We start from the raw sequence: 20101 nt of genomic DNA on the forward strand, positions 1-20101 counted from the left end.
ATTTTGCAATAGTAAGATAACAAGTCTTGTCCTTTAAATACAGTCACCCTTTCACACACATTCTTTATAAAATGGGAAGAAAATCTTAAATGTACAAACTGAAAACATAGACAATAATATGCTCTTAGCTTTGTTTTTGTTAATAGTTTTGCCTCAAGGTTGAGACCTTTCTGAGCTTAGGGATCTCTTATTCAAAGCACAGTAAATTTTACCACAGCAATGACAGCCAGAGGACAGTCTCCTTATTGCAAAGACCAAATTTCAGTATTTTCAGGTCTAGTTGCAAAGCACTTGGGAACACTGCATTAACACCTAATTCATCTCCTAACAGAAATCTTTCTGTAAAAAATACTAAACTACTAATACTTTTCATGAAACACTGGTTCTAGGTACTCAAATGAAGATGATGAGAAGAGGTTAATTTTCAGAAATTACCTGCTACCTAAAAGAGAATTTTTAAAAAGAGGGGAAAAATGTTTAAAAAAATCTAGCTTTCCAATTTTAATAGGTTAAAATTCATCAAAACTGAAACATTGCATTACAGTCTTGGTCAAAGTGACTTGGCTCATTTTTGTCCCCTCTGTCTACATATGTGTAGGTATTATTATACTGGCAATAACCAGTATAATATAACCAATCATGGATCAATAACTTTGTGGCCTCTGAGCAAAGAGGAAATCCATTCACCCATTTTACTTTTTTCTTTTCCAAAGGCGATTCAATGATACAGTAGTACCACATCCCACAGAACACTGAAAACACTTTATTACTTAAGTCAAAGCTCTGTAGTTTCATTTTCGAGGTAAAGCTTGGTAACTGTTTAACAAGTCAGTCACCAGTGGATTTAACTCTTCAAACTGCCTCAAATTTAAACAAAATAATAATTGCTATTTTTCCATTCTGCTTAATAGTGTGAAGTAAAGAAACAACCACGAAATCCTCATCTGTGTCTGTGTAATTCATATGCTCTAGTCCCCTGTGCTTCTTCCACTGATTTTAACACAGGTCTTAAGGTTTGTCTTGGAGCAAATAAACTGTGATATTCTTAAGAATATGGTAACTGATATCTTCATCCTGGATCAAGCCTGGAAATTTCCATGCTTCAAAAGGCACTGGAAGTCAGCTCCAACAACAGCATGCTTTTCTTTCTCTCCTCTTTTGCCACAGCCAAATCAAATCACCCTCAACTGAAGGAAGGTTTAAATGTTGTATAATGCAAAAAGATGAACAGGAGGGGCACATGGCAGGAAGCTTCTCTGCTGATTTTTCCCAGAGAAAGGCAATAGAGTCTAGATATTGACATTGACCTATTGAAAACATTAATGAAAACCTTTGATTTCTGAAGATACATACCCCTATAATACTTAAACCTTTCAGGTACTCCTGGCGAGGTTGAGCTTGTGGTACACAGCCTGCTAGCACAACTTTCTTCTTCCCTTCTTGAGCTTTCCTAAAGAAAGACAAACAGTGGGTCAATATTTTTTGAATTATCATTTTCAACTTCAATACTCACATTATGCCCGTGAAAACAGAAAACAATCCCAATGAAGACCTCACAAAATCAGAAGCAACTTGAGCATGTCTGAGCCTCAGAAACCAAACAAACCAACACACCAAAAGAACCCCATGTGAAGCTACAGCACACCTGGTTCAGTTTGGGGAGTATCTACAGAGACCATGACCATTGCATATGTTGGACAAAAACACAACTTGAAAGCTGTAATCAAGTTCACTTTATTTGCCAAAATGGTAGAAGAGAAACTGGCCAAGAAAGATGGGACAGAGTAATTAACATCGATTCAAGAAGTTACACAGAATACAAGGGACAGAGCACAGGATGCAGGCAGGAGCCCCTAGCTGAGAACAGACACACTGATGTAGCACCAGGCAGAACTGACCAGTTACATCAGTCTTCTGATGTCTACTTAAAACATTTATTTACTTTGAAATATGGAGTTACTTTAAAATGTTTCAGTATTTAAGCATATTGAGCACTTTGTCTGGATACCTTATTTTATTCCTTAACTTTTACACTACCTTAGCATCAGGCAGGAAATGAAAACACTAAGATGAAATGGTTAACACTGTTCATCTCATTAGTAACATTTTTACTCACTGTGAATTCAGCAGTGAGTATCAAGGCAGGACTGAGTATCAAAACTGATGGAAGTTCTGCACAGAACTAGCAGCCACACACAAAACAGTGAGATGCAAAACCTGCCCATGTCCATTCAACTTTGAACATCATCCATCACCACATTAACCAACACAACAACTGCATTAACAAAGTGCAAAACACAAAAGAAGGGAAGTGCTGAATAATATTAGGAGATTTGCTAGGTCTAGCACTTTATGGGTTGCTCCAAGAACAATCTTTCATGGTTGCATGTTGCATCATGGCTTCTGTCAAACTGGAACCTGGATCTTTTCACCAGCAATGTATGAATTCATGAAGTGTTTATTGTTATGCTGGAATAGGCTAATTCACATCATCACAATTTTCAGAAAAAATATCCACAATACACAGGTATGTAGACAATTTCATACTCTTCAGCTTGCTTGAGCTGTCTGCAAGATGAATGCACTAAAGTGATGTTCAACAAGCACATGAAGACTAAATTAGTATCTGTCCATCTCCAGCAAAGGCAATTTTAACAAAAAAAACCCAAACCAACCCAGAGTGGTACCACAGAGAGTTTCCCTGCTCAGAGTTTCACTCCACACTTATTATATTGGCAAATCTGTTTACAATTTAGAGCTCAAATGAAAGCTCAAAATAACACACAGATTGCAATAATAAAGGAGATCACAGGCCATTTTGCTAAATACCTTGTGTTGGCTGCTGCACTAAAATAAGTTACTTTAATGGAAAGAAACAAACACAAGTGAGAAATAACAAGTAAATAGATTATGACTGTTACCTCATATCCAATATAAATGCAGCAAATATCTATAAGATATTTGATTTTGTTTTAGTGGGACTTTCAGGAAATATTCAGACATTCATCATACAGAACCTTGTTGGTCCTCTACTTGCACACTGAGTGTATAATATAAATGCACAACTTTTCATCTCTTCCTTGATAATATTTCTGTGGGTAAAGAACTATGATAAGAAGCTAATTTAATATATTTCTTCAGCACAGAACATAGAAACATGTCTCCAAAACCTGTAATCCCTCTTTTCTTTCAGTGGTAAACATTTAAGGGTTTTTCAAAACTTCAGTGGAGGTTACCTACTACATATCCAAGAAAAAATAAGAAAATAAAAATCATACTTCATGCTTTACCTAAAAATGTCACATAGCACCATGTGACACTCCACTAACTCAAAGGATAAAAATCACTACTTATATAGTCTAACAGACTCAACCTAATGCCTGGAGGCAAGACAATAAGCCCTGTCTCCAGAAAACAAAGCACACATCCCTAGGCAACTTGGCATCTGGTATAATCTGCTGCAAGCAACAGCCCGCTCCATCTACTTGAAAACCTGTGAGCACCACAGAAGAAAAAGCTTTTATTCATGTCTTTTTATCTGAGAAAAAAAAAAAATAAACAAAGTTTCCCTTGACACATTAAATGGCATTTTAATGTTATTTCACAGCTTTAACATTTTGCTGTATCTTCTGGGACTATAACTAGAGCTAGGGGGGAAAAAGTTAAAATGAATATTCTTCATAATAAGCATTGCCTTCACTTAACTTTTTAAAAGTTGTACAGGTCTCTGCAGAGCACAGAATTTTGTACACTGAGATTCTTTTTTTTTTTAAATGCAATTAAGTGGAAATGCCAGAACTAAATTTTCAATCATAGCAAATTTTCATTACCTTCATAATATACCACACAATACATAAAACCCATCACAAATGAAAAGCCATTGTAATTATGATTTTTTTGCCTCAATTTCAAGAACCACTTCTCAAAATATGCATTCCAGTGCTATATTGTCACCTCCTTTTAATATTGTTTAATGAGCCCTACTCATATTAACAAAAGCCTGCAAAAATTATCCTTCAGAAATCTAGTTAGCACGAGAACTGTATTAGAAGAGCCTTTAGTCTTCAACAACATGAATAGTAAGGAGAATAATACCTCATGGAATCTAGTAGGTGGCATGAATAAATACATCTTCTCTTTTAGAACCCTTTTTATTTTTAAGTTACATGAACTTTACCTTGAACTTTCAATTTGACTCATGAAACATCTTCTAGAAGTATTCATTTCTAAAAGCTACTTGCATGATATACATTTGAATAGAAATTTAATTAGAGCAATTATTTTTTTTTTTAAGAAAGGTACTTCCTAAGTAATGGGTGGGAAACAAAAAACAAGTGGGAAACAACAGGAGCATGAGGTGCTGCATACAGCAGAGGACTCATACAGGATCACAAGAATTACACTCCATTGCAGAGATAATGACATTTGTTCCATGTATTCTGCCTTGAAAAAGCAAATTTAAGAATGTAACTGGAGAATTTCTGCTTTGCTCATGAGCACTTGTATTTATGTTAGGAGCCTTCCTAAACTGGAATATTTTTCTCACAATTCTATGTAGTTTATGGCAAGGTTCCTCTAATTTTTCTTTTTTAAACTTCAAGAAAATTTAGTCAGTAATACAACAAAGACAAAGAAACACCTCCCAGTCTCCAAAAAAGCTGCCCATAAGCATTTGCTACATCAGCACTGTGTGTACAGCAACACTGCTGGATACCATGGCAGCCAGGGCAGGAAGCTGCTCCACTTTCTCATGACTCACACAGATACTCGGGTGGAACCACCAAAAGAAAAAAGCTAGGGACATTTCCCTGAGGTTCAAATCTAAGGAAGGCAATAAAAAAGTGAAAGCAGAGAAGATGGGCCAAGTTCAACAGAAGACCATCTGTGATAGTGAAAGTTATTGCTGACTTGCTCTTTGCTAGGGACAAGAGGAGCCAGACCACCACTGCTTGCCTGCTCATTTCCCTCTCCATAGGCAGAGCTGCCCACTGGAGTTTTGTAAGCTGTGAACTCCTAAGTAACTCACAGCTTTCAGGGAGCCACCACTACACCCCACCAAGGGGTCCCAGCTGCACAGGAAGGCTTAACAGGCCTCTGAAATAAAAAGCACTCTGGTCTGCAGGGAGGAAAGCTGATAAACTACAGACTTGTCAGCATGAAACATGTAATTTGTAAAGTGCTGCTCCAGTACCAGAGATGTGAAACCAAGTATTTCGCCTGCAAACCCCACATTTTTTCTTCCAAAACCCATTGTTGGTGGAATTAAATAATGAAGAAGTGTATAAACAATGAGCAGAAGGTTGCCTGCAGCAGGACTAAGTAACAGTCAAATACAAGTAAGAACCAAGAGCAGAATTCTTAAACAAACACAAGAAATTAAGGGGGAAAGTGCTTTATAGTGAGCTTCTTCATCTTTGTATGGATAGCACTTGGGAAGTGTTCATAAAATAAGAACTATTTCTAATGCTGAAGGACAACTGGAAGTAACTTTGTTATCTGAAATGAAAAAGTAATTATTTCAACCTGAATCCTACTAGGCAGATGACAAGGGACCATCCATGAGCTATTGCCACCAAATGCAGCAGACCCCTCCTCATTGTTGTACCTGCACAAACCCGGCAACTTCCCTGTAAGATGTGTATACTGGAATTGAATTGTGCAATGCATCATTGTAGTCTATTCATACCATTCTCCTTGTGCCTCCTATTACACAAAATCCACAACAGTCCTTGTCAGGTGTTTTAGAAAGGTGTGAAGCCATAAACAAAGGGGAGCTTTGTGTCTAGAAGTGCCCAAAGAAATGTCAGTATACATGAAAAAGTTCTGCTACAGCAGCTCTAGCTAAGTACAGTATTAGCTGGGTATATGATGAGATCAAGCTGCCAATGGTTATAAAAAGTAAAATTCAGGAGATACTACTTCCCAGGCTGCAGAAATGGTGTTGTGATATCTCTGGGGAAAAAGAAATGCTATTTGGCTGAAGATGCAAATATGTGAAAGATCTTCCAACTCTCTCATCTGCTGAATTAATCAGCAGAAAGCTACAAGTCTTAAAGAGAGCACAACATCCATGGAATTAAAAGATTCCACAGCATTTGGAATGCACTCCTGAAAATCCATAAAATCACACAGCAATCTTCTGTTTGAAAAATTACAAATGGTAAGTTAAACTGTGGCTTTACAGGCTTCTAATGTCTCATTAGTACCCAAAAGCTCACTTCCCATCCTCTCTGTCTGCTGTTGTTGCTCTTACCTTTCTCCAACTTCAACGCCCCCTCTTTCTCACTTCTGGCCATCTGGTATCACTCCTCCTCTGCTCCAAGCTCTGCAGCTAACTGGGCCCTTCCACAGCCCCATTTAACTCACTGATATAGGAGACATTTACTGAGCCAAGACTGGGGGGTTTAACCATTTTGTTTCATTAAGTTAGCTCATGGGAGAAGGGAGGCAGCAGAACCACCAAAACTGAGGGAAAACAAAAGGTGTTGGGAAGGAAACGGAAAAAGAGGATATGGGAACTCCTTGTTTTATCTCTGATGAGCTTAACAAGTCTTATGAAACCTCTGAGGTCACAATATGCTGAGCAGAGTGGGTGAGTAAGAAGCAAAAAGGACATGAGAAACTCATAAATGCTCTGCTTTCAAAGTTACAGGCAGTCCCACAGACAAAGGATTGTGGAAATCCTGATGAAAGCTTGTCAACATTATTAATCAGAGCAGAACCACTCAAGAGTGCTTAGGCATGTCAGCTTCCTTGTGCACTTCCACAGCCCCCAAAAATTACTGTAGTTTATCTGTGAGGCATGTGAAGATGCAAAGTTCACTTGAGGATGCCTATGCTGATTATTGGAGTTTACTGAACTGCTCTTGAAGGACCAGTCTCTAGCAAAGTGGCCGTCCCCCTGCCAAGCTGCACCCACCAAACTTGTCAGATAGCATTTCCTGTGGCAAATACCATCAGGTAACATGCATATATTCCAGCAATAATAAGTTGCATGCCCTTCTGACAAAGGCAAGCTTGTCTTCTCTGAAAATGCTTCAAAAAGATAAAAATGCTTGTTCCGCCAAACTACAAACTGAGGCTGTAAAGATATGCTCCAAGCAAAAATTAATAAATAAAAGCATAAAAATATCCTTCCCTAAGAGAATTTTTTATAGGAGGTGAAATGTCAGCTCTGAGAATAACCCCAAGACTAACATGCTACATATACCAAATTACTCCCCAAGTTTCTGAAATCGATGGAAACTTATTTTCACCCAACTACCTGGCATGCAAGTGAAGTGACTGCAACTTTGTCTGCAAGAGGAAATCTGAATTGAAACTCTGAACAGTCAAATTGGTGCCTGAATTTCACTCAAATTTTCTGTAAATGCAACTTTATAGGTAGCAATTAAAGATGCAACAGCTTTTCCTGGGCAGTCATTACTCACACAAACAGAGCATGTTAGTGGTAATGGTGGTATTTTCTTCCTGCAAAGGCTTTCAAATTAATAGTTCAAAGACTTTATCAAACTGAAAAATCAGACCAGAATGCTTTCACGAAGAGGATGGGATGAAGGAACAGATTCCCAATCTCACCTTGGCCCTGGCTAGTAATTTTTGTAGCCCCAAGCAAAGTTGAATTATCAACATGAGTGAGAAACTTCCAGGATGTCTTTTGGTCAGGCTAGGCAAAAATGGTTACATGCCAGTTCCTGTCCCTACAGATGATTAGGAAAACAGATTTTTAAAAATCAATTTACCGTAGCTTTAAAGCAAATCTGCAAAACCCATAATTAGAAGTTACCAGCCTTACAACTGTTCTTAAAAGGAAAGTGTAATTAATGACAATCTGCTCCTTAAAAAATTTCATCTTGGCTGCTGGCAGACAGATTTTTACTTGTTGGCTAAAAAGCATATATATTTTAAATTTTAATTTTTTTTCCTTGTAATTACAAAGTTGTTGGTTTGGGGTTTTTTCCCCTTTTTCTGTTTATTGAGAAGGCTGAGGGACCTTGTCATGTAACAGAAAATACTAGAAATAGAATTTGTCCTCCCAAGACTGTTGAGCAGACTGGGACCTGGCAATCTGCTCAAGACACCCACTCCCTGGTTCAAACCTCCCCCAGCTCTTGTCAAGTGAACAGCACAGTCTGCCAGGACTTGTTGAGCACTGACAAACCCTCACTGCCTAACACAGGTGACATCCATGGTTTGCAGAAGGTGCTCACTAGAATGTTGAGAGAAAATGTCTTTCTGCAGTATTTTGCAAGTGTTTAGGCTCCCACCATTCCTCAGATGAAACAATCAAGTATTTGCCTTTGCTGCTCTTCAAATCTGGGCTTTATGAGTTTTGTTTCGAGCACATTGTTGGTAGGGGACACTGCTATGTTCCTCAGCTCCTTTTCCTCCTCCCTCCCTTCAGTGCTCTTCTTCATCCCTCTGCTGACAGCACGAGTATCCTCAACTTCTCTGGGGCACAGAGTACCAGATACACTGCAGCTCTGCCCACTGAATCTTGAAAAGCAGAGGCTGCTGGAAGCCAAACCACCAGGGAGCTGATGCAGGTGGCAGAAACTGGAATTGCCCTTTAAAAAAATTTGCAGTTTCTGAACAACCTTGAATCTTTATGTCCTTTAGCACAGAGATGACAAGTTGTAGTGGAGTTGTAAAAATACTTCACTGTCTTTCTAAATCTCCAGTTTCATGCAAGCCTTTCTTCAGAAGAATCTAAGGAGTGACAATGGTGGGAGAGTTCTCAGAAGCAGAAATAGCTCCAAAGCTCTAGCAGCAATTTTGTCTTTTCTCTTTGCCTCCTGACACTACTCTCCTTCTTTAAGAGCAAGCATTTTCACTTCTTTCTCCTATGTCAAAAAGCAAGACATCATGCTCCCCCTTCAAACTGGAAAACTTATTCCTGTTCTGAATTTATTTTTGCATACCTAGATGGACTGTCAAAAGGTAACCTTGTCTGAAAAACAGAGAAAGGAAATCTCATATAAATTCACTTGCAAAGTGACACTAAACTTTTGACAGATTAAAAAAATGGAAGTCAAGATCATAACAGTGAACTTTTATATCAACCACACAAGTCTTACACTATTTCTCTGTTCTTTCAACATATATTCCTGCAGGAATGAAAATATTCTATCACAGTATTTATAGCATATCTTTCCTTTATATTTAGTTAACTGACAATTTATTCTACTTCACCTTCCCAATCTTACCCCCCCTCTTAGTTCTATTCATCTCTTTAAAAAAAAAAGGAGTGCAGTTTAGGGCACAGAATAACGATTGTAATTAATGTGTGAAATACTACACTGCCTCTCAGGTTCAAAGTACAGGCAGGCTTCAAGTTATATGTATGCATGGCCAGTGGTTGTAATAGAAAACCCTGCTGATACAATGACTAAAAAATGAAATTAGTGTTGAATGAAAATTAAATAACCCATTCTCCCCTGCCCCCCAGAGGTATAGCATGCTTTTCACTAACAAGCTACCTACAAAATTTTAAAAGGATTTGTTGTAGAAGAGGTTATTAGTATTTCTCCAGTTTTTTGCTAAGTATAATACACCAGGAATCTTTTTCCATAGGGTAAGAATGGTGAAAATCCAGAAAATAAAGCAGAATTTACATGGACTAAACAGACAGGGCAGTACATGACACCAACAGTGTTTTACCAAGTCATCAGAACAAAATCCCTGCACAATTCCATGGCATGTCTAACATGGAACATCCTGATAAAAAGACTGAACATAACAAAAGAACTAACAGCCAACTCATTTTTTCTCAGACTGCTCCAGGGCAGCTGAGGAAGAAACCCACAGACCTGAAAGGCAGCCAAAATTCTGAACATCCAGGCTTTTTTTTTTTTTGCTCAAAATCAGGTGGCTACAGCTACTACATGAAAGAAACAAAAATAACTTCTTGAGAGCCACTAAATATAGTTTTCATCTTATGTGCACAGAAGACTGTCAGAAGTTGTCCAACAAAGAAAAGGAAATAAAACTCAATGAAGTAATTTTTCAGAACAGTAAGCTGCATGTTCTTTTTTCCTTATGGAACTGCTATACAAGCAGCCCCGCTGTGGCTAGTTTTTGTAAGGAATTATGAAATAGAAAAAGACTATAACATAGTGTGTTAAAACAGAGGAAAAAGCAACAAAGAACAGAGTAGAAAATTAAGGAGAAAAAAAAAACATATGTCACTCCTCAACACTGGAACCTTCATTCTGTCCAAATTTCACTATACCACATTTTTATTAACTTTTAGGGTTTTTGTTTGCTTTAAATTCTTCCAGTAAAGCCCAGTAAGCTCTTCCTACTTGAAAGAGATTAGGACTGATCACAGGACCTGAAGAGCAACAGAAATTGTCCACTAGCCTCTACATGCCTGACCACTTTAGCAGGTCTCCAATGGACTTGGCTCCAGTCTTCTTCTATCTCTCAACTGCCTCTGCTACACTCAAGGCACAGCAATCCACAGGAATTCCCACCAAGTAAAGAGCAATAAATGCCTCCTCTCAATATCTGTTCATGTTTTAGTTATTTACAGCTGAGAATGACTCATGAGAGCTGGTTCATGTGGCTGGGTCTTCTCCATACATCCCCATCACCATACATCCCACATTCTTTGTAACAGGCCACTTAGCCACCAGCCTTATCTCAGTAAATTATCAAGAGATGTCAACTAACTCTTCATTGATACCTTTAATTTCTCATTGTTTTACACCACACCTGAAAGAATGGTAAAGATGAAAATAACTCTCCATGGACTGCATTTTGACATAAAATTTATTTGCATGGTTTTTGTATTGCTAGAACATCTTAGTGGTTTCTGTGCTCACACAAATTCATCTCAATCCCTGAAAGCAACAGACTCCTACACTGCTTTAACTTTATGCCTTAGGAGGGCTTTGCACCACACACTACAATACAAATGGAAGAGAAATTACAATTCCTTCAGAGACTGAAGCTTTCAGTCTATGGTTACATATACAGATTCAAAAGTGTAATCTTGCTTCTGAAAAAAAAAAGATTTTGTCTTTTCTATTTTAACTACAGTATCAAGGGTGACTTGAACGACAACTGCACTTCACTTCTGCTTGTAGAGCTGGAAAAAATTCTCCACTCAGCTGTTGTCACTGATGCTTACGCAGGGGAAGGGGGGAAGGTGCTGTTAGAAAGGTGGAAGCCCAGAAGTGCATCAAGCAGCATAAGATGGCTTTAGTGCTCTCCCACTGTGAGGTGGGACTGATCAGAGGAGCTACATCTGCTCCTTGCTTACAATTTATGCAGCACGCTTCCCTCCATTCTGATTTAGGGTTTTTGATGTCTGTGGTTGGAAAAACATTTACTGGGTGGTTGCTGAGAAGAAGAAGAGAAAAAGACAAGTCCTAGAAGTAGCTCTGAGAAAATACCAGTTCAGACACCTAAATCTAGTTCAAAATGTATTATTTAGAGAGCTGAAAATTGTAACTTCTGTCAGAGCTGAAGGGGTAATTTCTCTAAGCATATTAGCTTGTCTAAGAATGTTTCCTAAAATAACCAAGATATCATTCTAGTAGTTTTCACAATAGATGATCTCCTACAAGTTTAATACACTGCCAGGCACTTTATAGGGATAATAATAAATGCAGGGGTTCGTATAAGTTTTAGGTCACATCTGAAAAGTCAGAAAAATTTAAAGGATTCTAGCAACAAAACTTTTAATTTCTAATAGAGAGCAATCCAATGTGGATTGAATACAGCACCATGCCAGACAGAGCTCAAGGAGCATTTGGACAATATTCTTGGGCACATGGTATGATTCTTGGGGATGGTGCTGTGCAGGGTTGGGAGTTGGATTTGATGATCCTTATGGGTCCCTTCCAACTCAGCATGATCAGTGTCATTCTCTGTGTGTAGTGAACATCAATATTTGCATGTGACAACAGCTACTTCACTCCTAAAGCTCTATTTCCTTTTTTCTCTTCCAAATTTTCCATAAAATTTAATTCTATCAGATTCATACCACCATATTTACAGTGCTCCTTCACCTGCACATAGATGGAATAACCTAATTTGGAAGAATAAGCAGGCTCCAACATTGCACAACACTACATATGCACTACATAGCCAGCAGCAGTAACTCTCTGGGCACAGTAAACCACATGTAACACTTCACCAGGATTTCACAGCTTTGTCACCCATCCCAGGAAGGTCAGAACAAAGGCCTCAGTGAGATATGTTATTGACCTCTTTAGAGATAATAATTGATAATTATCAACCAGAAGAGTAATTAATCATTTTTAAAGGTTACTTTGCAAGGTAAAATTAGCTTGGTGCTTTACAGATAAAGTTTCTGTAACTATCTCTAGCCTTTTTCTCAGTCTTGTTCCTGAAGCATGATCACCCACAGGTGAGTACAGGAAATGGAGGCAGACTCCAGCTCCACGTTTCTGGGGCTCCCAGACTTTCCTTGTGCAATGGATCTGTGTTTGTATTGAAATTCTAATGAAAAAGGCCCTCCTCATTCAAGCTCCTTCCCTGGACTTGAGACACATAGTAAATTCACCCCAAAGTTGTAACATTCAGGTTTTTCTGTAACATATCAACAGTGATCTCAACCTTTAAATACCTCTAAGAACTATGAATTGCTGAGAGAGCATTTCCTATGCAACCACTTCATATTTTTAATTCATTTCTATTTTTTATACAATATGCATCTCTGCAGACTTCAAGACACCTCACACCAGGAAACTATACTAAATAATGCAAGACTCTGCATCAAGCTCACTTAACTCAAAATTCTACTGAATCTCACTGGAAATTGTCATCCTGTTATGAAACTCCAGAAAAGAAACCCCTCTGCTCCCACCAGCAATTTCAAAGAAACTCTGTTCTATGCCTCCCAAACAGAATGCAGAATTTGAGAGGGTGGGAGAAGCACTAACTGCACAACTTATGCCTTTGAAATTTGCTCCAAAAGATTTCTCATGTCTTTCTTCCAAATTTTTCTAGCAACTCAAGTACTTCTTTTAGACTCTGATTGCACTAAACATATTTTTTCTTTCAGATACTACTTCATTAATAAACATCCTGATTTATTTTTCTACCATAGCCTCTATACAAAGATTCCAAGTATTAAATAGGCAATTGAGCCTTTTTTTTCTGAATAGTCTGCACACAGGAAGATCTTCCCCTGTGAGCAAGCAGAAGCTTAACTTTAAAACAGGTGCCAGAGCAAGGCAGAGCTTTTCTTTTGAATAAAACTCAGATTGGGAAATTGAGCACTGCGCTCCCTGAAACACCTTTCAAAATCTGTGCCCCATTCATCAACTTTTCACATCTCTTGCATCAGACAACACACTCCAGGTTTCCCTAGAACTCAGAGGAGCAAAGTGTGCGTTAACCTTACTTAGGATGATACAAAATGCCATATGTGTAAGATACATACCTGTGTCAGCAGAAGGCAGCTTAATTCTTCATAAGGGACAGGGCACATGAGCTTACATGCATTTGTGCTTCAAAATACCTTTTTAATTCTGTAATGCTGTAGTGTAAGTGCTACATTGTTATTATAACAGCTGCTATTCTAGCAGCTCAACCTGATTTTTTTAAGGTTTCTTCAACTGAACATTACAAAACAGCAAGGAGCAAACATCTTATACTCCTAACCTGGTTTTAATAATACCCTTTACATAGAGCTAAACAGTGCTGAACTGCTCACTTGTCTTTTGTTTTGTTCTTTTCTTCAAATTAAAGCTTTTACCCTGTTTTGTGCCCTGATCATGGGTCAAGTGAAGGCCAGATCCACTCTGATGACCTTCAGAAGACTTGAGAGCCTTCATTCCCCATGCACTCTCCTTAAAGTGTTGTTACAGCTACATTCTCCCTCCCTACTCCCATGAGCGTGCCAAAAATTGCTCTTACTTTCCGCCTCCATTCACAATGTATATCAATTTATTTCTGCCAGTATTTGCCACTTTCTGAAAGAGCTATCAGATGTTCCATGCAAGAGTGTCTTCCCTCTGATGGGAATTAGGCAGATCCAGACAAGACCCTACAAGTAAAGCAAGGTTAGCTGAAAGAGACACTGTGTGACTATATTCATCCTGCTCTGTGGAAATAGTTGTATTTAAAATAACACTGAGATGGATAAACTGTATCCATCCAGTTTGACATGCCATCATTATCAGAAAATCACGTTGTCAATAACAGAGATACCAAATTACAAAACACAGACACCAAGAATTATTTGCTGCAGCAAACTTCTGCCAAACCATGCCTCTAAAAACTTATGCTTTAAAAAGTAACCCAGGAGAAAACACAGATAAATATTTTAAAATATTCATACATTCACTTTATCAATTTTAAAGCACAAAACTGGAGTACATGTGGTGTTCACAATGAGCTACAACGTTCAACAGGACTGCTCAAGCTCTGAAAGTACATGAATAATTTGAGAGTTTGCACATAACTCTCAAAAGTTATAAATTTTAACAAGCCAACTCCTTAATTTCATGTTCTGTATTCTAAAATATGTTCACTTGACCTTGACATCAGAATGGGCAATGATTCTCTATATATTTTCAATTTACATACAGTTTAATTAAAATGTTACCAACCATTCTCACTCCTGGTATTCCACATCCTGGTATTAGAGAATCTGCAACACATTTACTTCATTTATTACTGCCCAATACAATACAAAATATTTTTATTTTTATTATGCTTTTTCTTTTTGCAAAACTGGTTCGAATAAAATGGATGCATAAATTGAAAGGAACAGTTCAAGATGCCAAGTTTTTCCTGAAAACAGTATTTGCTGACTGTTACTACAAAAAGAAGTCACCAAATGCTAATTGAGAGAAACTACTGATGAGGCTATGGTCCACAGTCAGTGCCTATCCAGCTATCATCTTCCAGAATTTATCCAATCCATAAAACACACACTTCAATCCCTATTTGTACCACAGAAAGTGCTTGGGAGCTGTTGGAAAACCTGTCTTTTCTCTCCTGTTCTTCTCAGACTCCTCAGCTGTACACACCCTCCTTCAATAAATGCAGCACTCCATTTGCCACAGGGTCATCAGCCAACATCCCAGAAAGAGCACAAATAACAGACTGGCACTGGCAGTCCGGAGCAAGCCCAAGCAACAATTTTGGATGCTTTTCCCATGGTTATCAACAATAGTTTTCTCTATGGACTATACACAGTGCTCTCCTATCTTTTGCTTAGCTTACAGATCTCTCTAGGACAAAGGGAGCTTATGAGTACACCAACAATCTGCAGCATCTTGCTTTCTGTTGTTATTGTTTCTTTTATTATTATTGCAATATTAGCATTGCTCTGGTCGAATGGAACTTTCTCAGCATTGTGACACTTGTTTGATTTAACATCCATCAATTATCACCACAACCAATGGCATTTTAAAAAGGTAGCACTTACATGCTTTGTATAAATTTGTACAGAAAACAGTAAAGATATACAATAAACCTATATCTTTTAACACCACTTCAAAATTGGTAGGCTCTCTTCTTAGTTCTAATGCACATAGCCTTTCACTTATTCTTTCAGCTCTCCACCATATATATTCTCTTAATAACATTAGTGTCTCTTTGTCAAAATTCTATGTTTTCTAACCTTCATCTTGTAACTTTTTCCACTTTCCTGTGGATATCTAAAAAAAGCTGCCTTACCATCACCCAATTAGACCTTTATTCCACATTCCTCACTCTTCTTGATTACAGAATTGTGGACTAGCTAAGGAACTGTTCTCACATAAATCTCAATGTAGCTTAAATTTTTCTTCTCTGACAATTTTACTGGCTTTTTTATTTCTTTCCAAATGACAAACACAGTACTCACTGAGATAATCCCCACTGAAGATAATCAGCTTCATAAAGTCCCTAATCCTTCCCAATCTATCAGTTTGAAATCCATTTATGATTTCATCTTCATCTGACACAGTTCAAAAATAGCTATCACCTTCTTCTAGGTAGAGAAAAAGGTTTAGGGTAAAAATATAGACATAATTAAATGTGATGGTTTAAGGTTACTGAAAAACACCGTTCAGTTCAGAAACCAGATGAACAGTCCAAACAGGTCAAAGGGACAAATAGTTGTTTTGGAAGGCACCTTGTAACACTGAACTTCTATTTGTCAAGCAAACCTCACTCCAGCAGAAGTTGCCCATCTGTTGTGTATAAAAATAGCAAAACCAGTTTGTTTGCATTCCCAGTAAAAGCTAATCGGCATGGGGGAGCAAGACACATCTTTGCTTACAAACAGCCTTCCTGGAAGGGTGATGGAGAAGTTAATACTGACAAGCACTCCTCACAAGAGGTAGCGGGAGGGAAGGAGAGCTTCCCAGTTTTACTGAAAATCACCTGGCTAGCTGTGATAACAGGGTAAAATCAGGGAAGGTCTTAGGAAATTCAGTAAAGTAACAACCTCAAAGTAAAATTCTATGGGTTTATAGTATGAATTTCAGAAATTCTCATAACATCATTACAGATCATGGTTTTAGCTCGGTACAGCTTCTCTCTTTAGGAAGCTGAGGAAACTACTGTTTGTCCAAGGTTAAAAAAAAGGGAAAGTACTCTTGGTAAATAAAAAAACTAGTGGACCTATAGACTGATAGTTAAGTGGCTTTTCCCACTATATAACAATGCATTTGCTTTCAAGAAAAATCTGATTTTTTCCTTAAAAATTATGTGCCTGAGAAGTTGATTGGCTAAATCCTCCCATCCTCTTCCAATACACATGTAAGAAATGCTGTTTAGAAAATATTTCAGAGACAGTAAATGTTTTGAGAAGAAACACCACCGTATGGTATCAAGGATTTTTGAGCACCACCTGCAGCAAAGGGAGGCAGCAGACCAGCAAAGTTTCTAATTACCTGCTGTAACAAAAACCACACAGCACTTGAAATTATCATGGGTAAGTAAGCACTAATAGAAAAAGTTCATCTTTTTGTTATCCCAAACCAGTTCTGATTAATACTTTAACATACTCGAATGGTTAAGACATTTATTACTCCATATTCTACATAATCAACAACCTCTCCTAAAGGAGGGCAATTACCAACCATCAGCTGTCTGAACATTTTAAGTTCATTCTATTCCTCTCAGAAGCCTGTGGTTGTTGATGCAGGATCTCACACACCATTACTGTCACAATGTTTTTGGATAGAGTGAACTTTTCTCAACCAGAAGAAGTAAAAACTACAAATCCAGTTGATGCAAAACACAGAAATCTAACTCTTGCACATGACAGCCTCTGGAAAATCTGGCTTTATTTCTAGCAAAGCAGTATTTACTATGAAATGAAAGTGCTGAATAGGATGAAGACTCGTGACAGATATGAGATGATTTTCAACTATGATTATGAAGGGTCAGCATCTTATCTTGAACTATGCCACTAGAAGACATCATTAGCAAAACAAAAGCTCCCAAGTACCAAAACAACTGACATTCACTCACAAGTATTGCTCACAAAATAGGAATTCAACTGAGCTCTGAAAATTCTAGTGAAACATGAAGGTATTACCACACTAAAGAAAAATTCTTGGCATAAATAAAATTTTAGTTATGGAATGGTTTGGGTTGGAAGGGACCTTGAAGATTACCTAGTTCCAATCCTCCTGCCATGTGCAGAGACACCTTTCATAAGACCAGGTTGCTCAGAGGCCCATCCAACCTGGCCTTGAACACTTGCAGGGATGGGGCACCCACAGCTTTTCTTAGCAACTTGTTCCAGTGCCTCACCACCCTCACAGTCAAGATTTTCATCCTAATATCCAATCTAAACCCAGGCTCAGTTTGAAGCCATTCTCCATTGTCTTGTAGGAATGCCCTTGTAGATGGTGTCTCTGCATCTTCCTTGTACAAAACATACCAGATAAAAGAAATTTTCCTTTTGCAGTATTTATTATGTGCGCACATACTTCTGCAAGTGTAAACTGTGAAAAAGTGAGGGGGGGAAAGTAACTTCTTCACATAACCATTATTATCCAATTCTTAAAAAAAAAAAAAAAAAAAAAAAAAAAAAAAGTATGCCAAGTACCATAAGACAAATGCAGAAGCTGAATTAAGAATTTCTGGTTTGCCAGAAAGATTTTGTAAACAACCAGCAATCAATATTTTTGTTATTCTAATGCAAAAGCTCAACATTTGTGTTCTTCTTTTTTTTTCCTTAAGACCTGGGATGCATTAGGATTGTACTCTTGTAGAAACTATTTTATGTCAATTTGGTTTAGAACTGAGGTCTCTCTCAAAAGGTGAAGCCATCTGTGGTCTCTGACTGATGGAGTTCACCTAACTCAGGTCAGAATTCCCTGTCTCACAGCAAGGTGGATCTGTTAACAAGTTTGGCAATTTAAAGTAGCAAGATGCAAGGGTGGACAGCTTCTGGAATGTTGCTCTCCAGCTCAGACCTGGCAGTGATTACATTTAAAACGCACAGTGAGTTAGGAACCCTTTTATCAGATTACAGATAAACCCAGAGTAAAGCTACAATATGGAGCAGGAGAGTAATTTGTGAAATCTTACATGAAAACAAAACCACCATCCCTCAGACAGCCTCTCAACAATACTGGATACAAGAGCTAGCCTCAGGGGAAAAATTCTGAGATCAGCCTCAACTGGTAAAACAAAATAAGAGGTCATGTCAGTTTGTATTTGCATGTTTAGTATGTTGTTAAATACACTTAAGATTTATTATCTTAAGTTTATTAGACAAATGTAAGAGACCTTGAATTCCTCTTGCACTAACAGAGGACACCTACTTTATTTGACTTGTGTTGCTTCTCACATGAGCTCCTTCCCATGAAAAAATACGGTCTTGGAACTGACAAACAAAAAAGCCTCGGTGAGCAAGCAAATACAAATGAAGAGCTTTGTAATTCTGTACAGAAACCATCTGGTAGCACAGCTACCAAGCACCTTCTGTAACAGTGTATCTTATAACCTCTACATCCTAAAAAACATGGAAGTATGGACAAACACCAGGACCATTAAAATACTCCTTTTCCAGTGGTAATACAGTGTGTCTAGGTAATACACAATATCTTTCACTTAAATCTTCAAGTGTTCTTTTAAATACTGAATCTCCTCATACCTATCTGGTTAGTTATTATCCACTTCTTATGGTGGCCCATATCTGTACAAAGACTGAAGGGGGTGAAGGGACAGTGAAAGAAGAATGACCTTAAGTCTTTATGGTGAATCCTATAACCTAAGTCAACAGCATTCTCTCTTAACACACCTGATCTCCCTTCCAGCTCTTGAAACTTTTCATCCACTTTTACAATGAAGGAAGAGTGGGGGAAAGAAACCTCAAACTTCTATCCAATTAAGTCATTACTCTAAATTAATCAAGGATTACTGATAGAATACAAAACACATCATTTCAGCACACAAAAACATCTCGTGGCAGTTGCGTGAAACACCATCTCAGGCATCCCAATTTATATTCAAAGTTACTTGTTATGCTGATTTCAATAAAGATGAGATAACTACTGAGTAAAAAGTAAGAGTCTACTAGATTAAATGAAAGCTTAAACTCAGAGGGGATCTCTCATTCAACCATTTTTCATAAAAACTCCATATTCAAAAAGACATGAGCATTTAAAATCACTCACTCTGGGTTGTCTTCCCTCTACGTTCCCCATTACCAACAGAAGAGATTGCATGAGCATTTCCAAAGAACACTTTGAAGATTAGTTCAGATACTTCTGCTGGAAGCTCCCCATTTCACTCTCACTTGTGAATTGCTTGACATAGCTAGAATGCTCATCAAACTCACCCTGCTGTCAGTGTGCCAGGTACCACGAGCAGGTGATACAGGGATGGGTAGAGCAGCAGGGGTGCAAAGAAGGATGGCCAAGAAGGTAAGAGATGAGGGATTAAGTGTATTACAGGAAATGTTTAGTGATTTACCAATGCCTAATGAGATCTGTCACCCTGCTTTCAAGTTTTACAAGTGCTACTGGGATCCATTCCCTCCAGGATGACAATCTAGAATGACTCAAGGCAACTGAATTACAATGCTGTACAGCCTGAGTTCCTAAATGCTCTCTCAAAAGTGCTTGAAGATGCTTTCCACCCTTACAGAGCACCATCATAAGCTTTTAGT

The 20101-nt window shown here is 38.0% G+C and overlaps 1 protein-coding gene across 1 annotated transcript in view; it reads right to left on the reverse strand.

The window, feature by feature from the left end:
* Positions 1–20101, reverse strand: part of CDKAL1 (CDK5 regulatory subunit associated protein 1 like 1) — a 379153-nt gene that overhangs the window by 257794 nt on the left and 101258 nt on the right. The window contains exon 6 of the mRNA XM_058022013.1: positions 1354–1450. Within this exon, the coding sequence (XP_057877996.1) occupies positions 1354–1450 (97 nt within the window). The remainder of the gene's footprint in view (positions 1–1353; positions 1451–20101) is intronic.

This window comes from Melospiza georgiana, chromosome 1 (assembly GCF_028018845.1).
Source record: "Melospiza georgiana isolate bMelGeo1 chromosome 1, bMelGeo1.pri, whole genome shotgun sequence".
Lineage (NCBI taxonomy): Eukaryota > Metazoa > Chordata > Aves > Passeriformes > Passerellidae > Melospiza > Melospiza georgiana.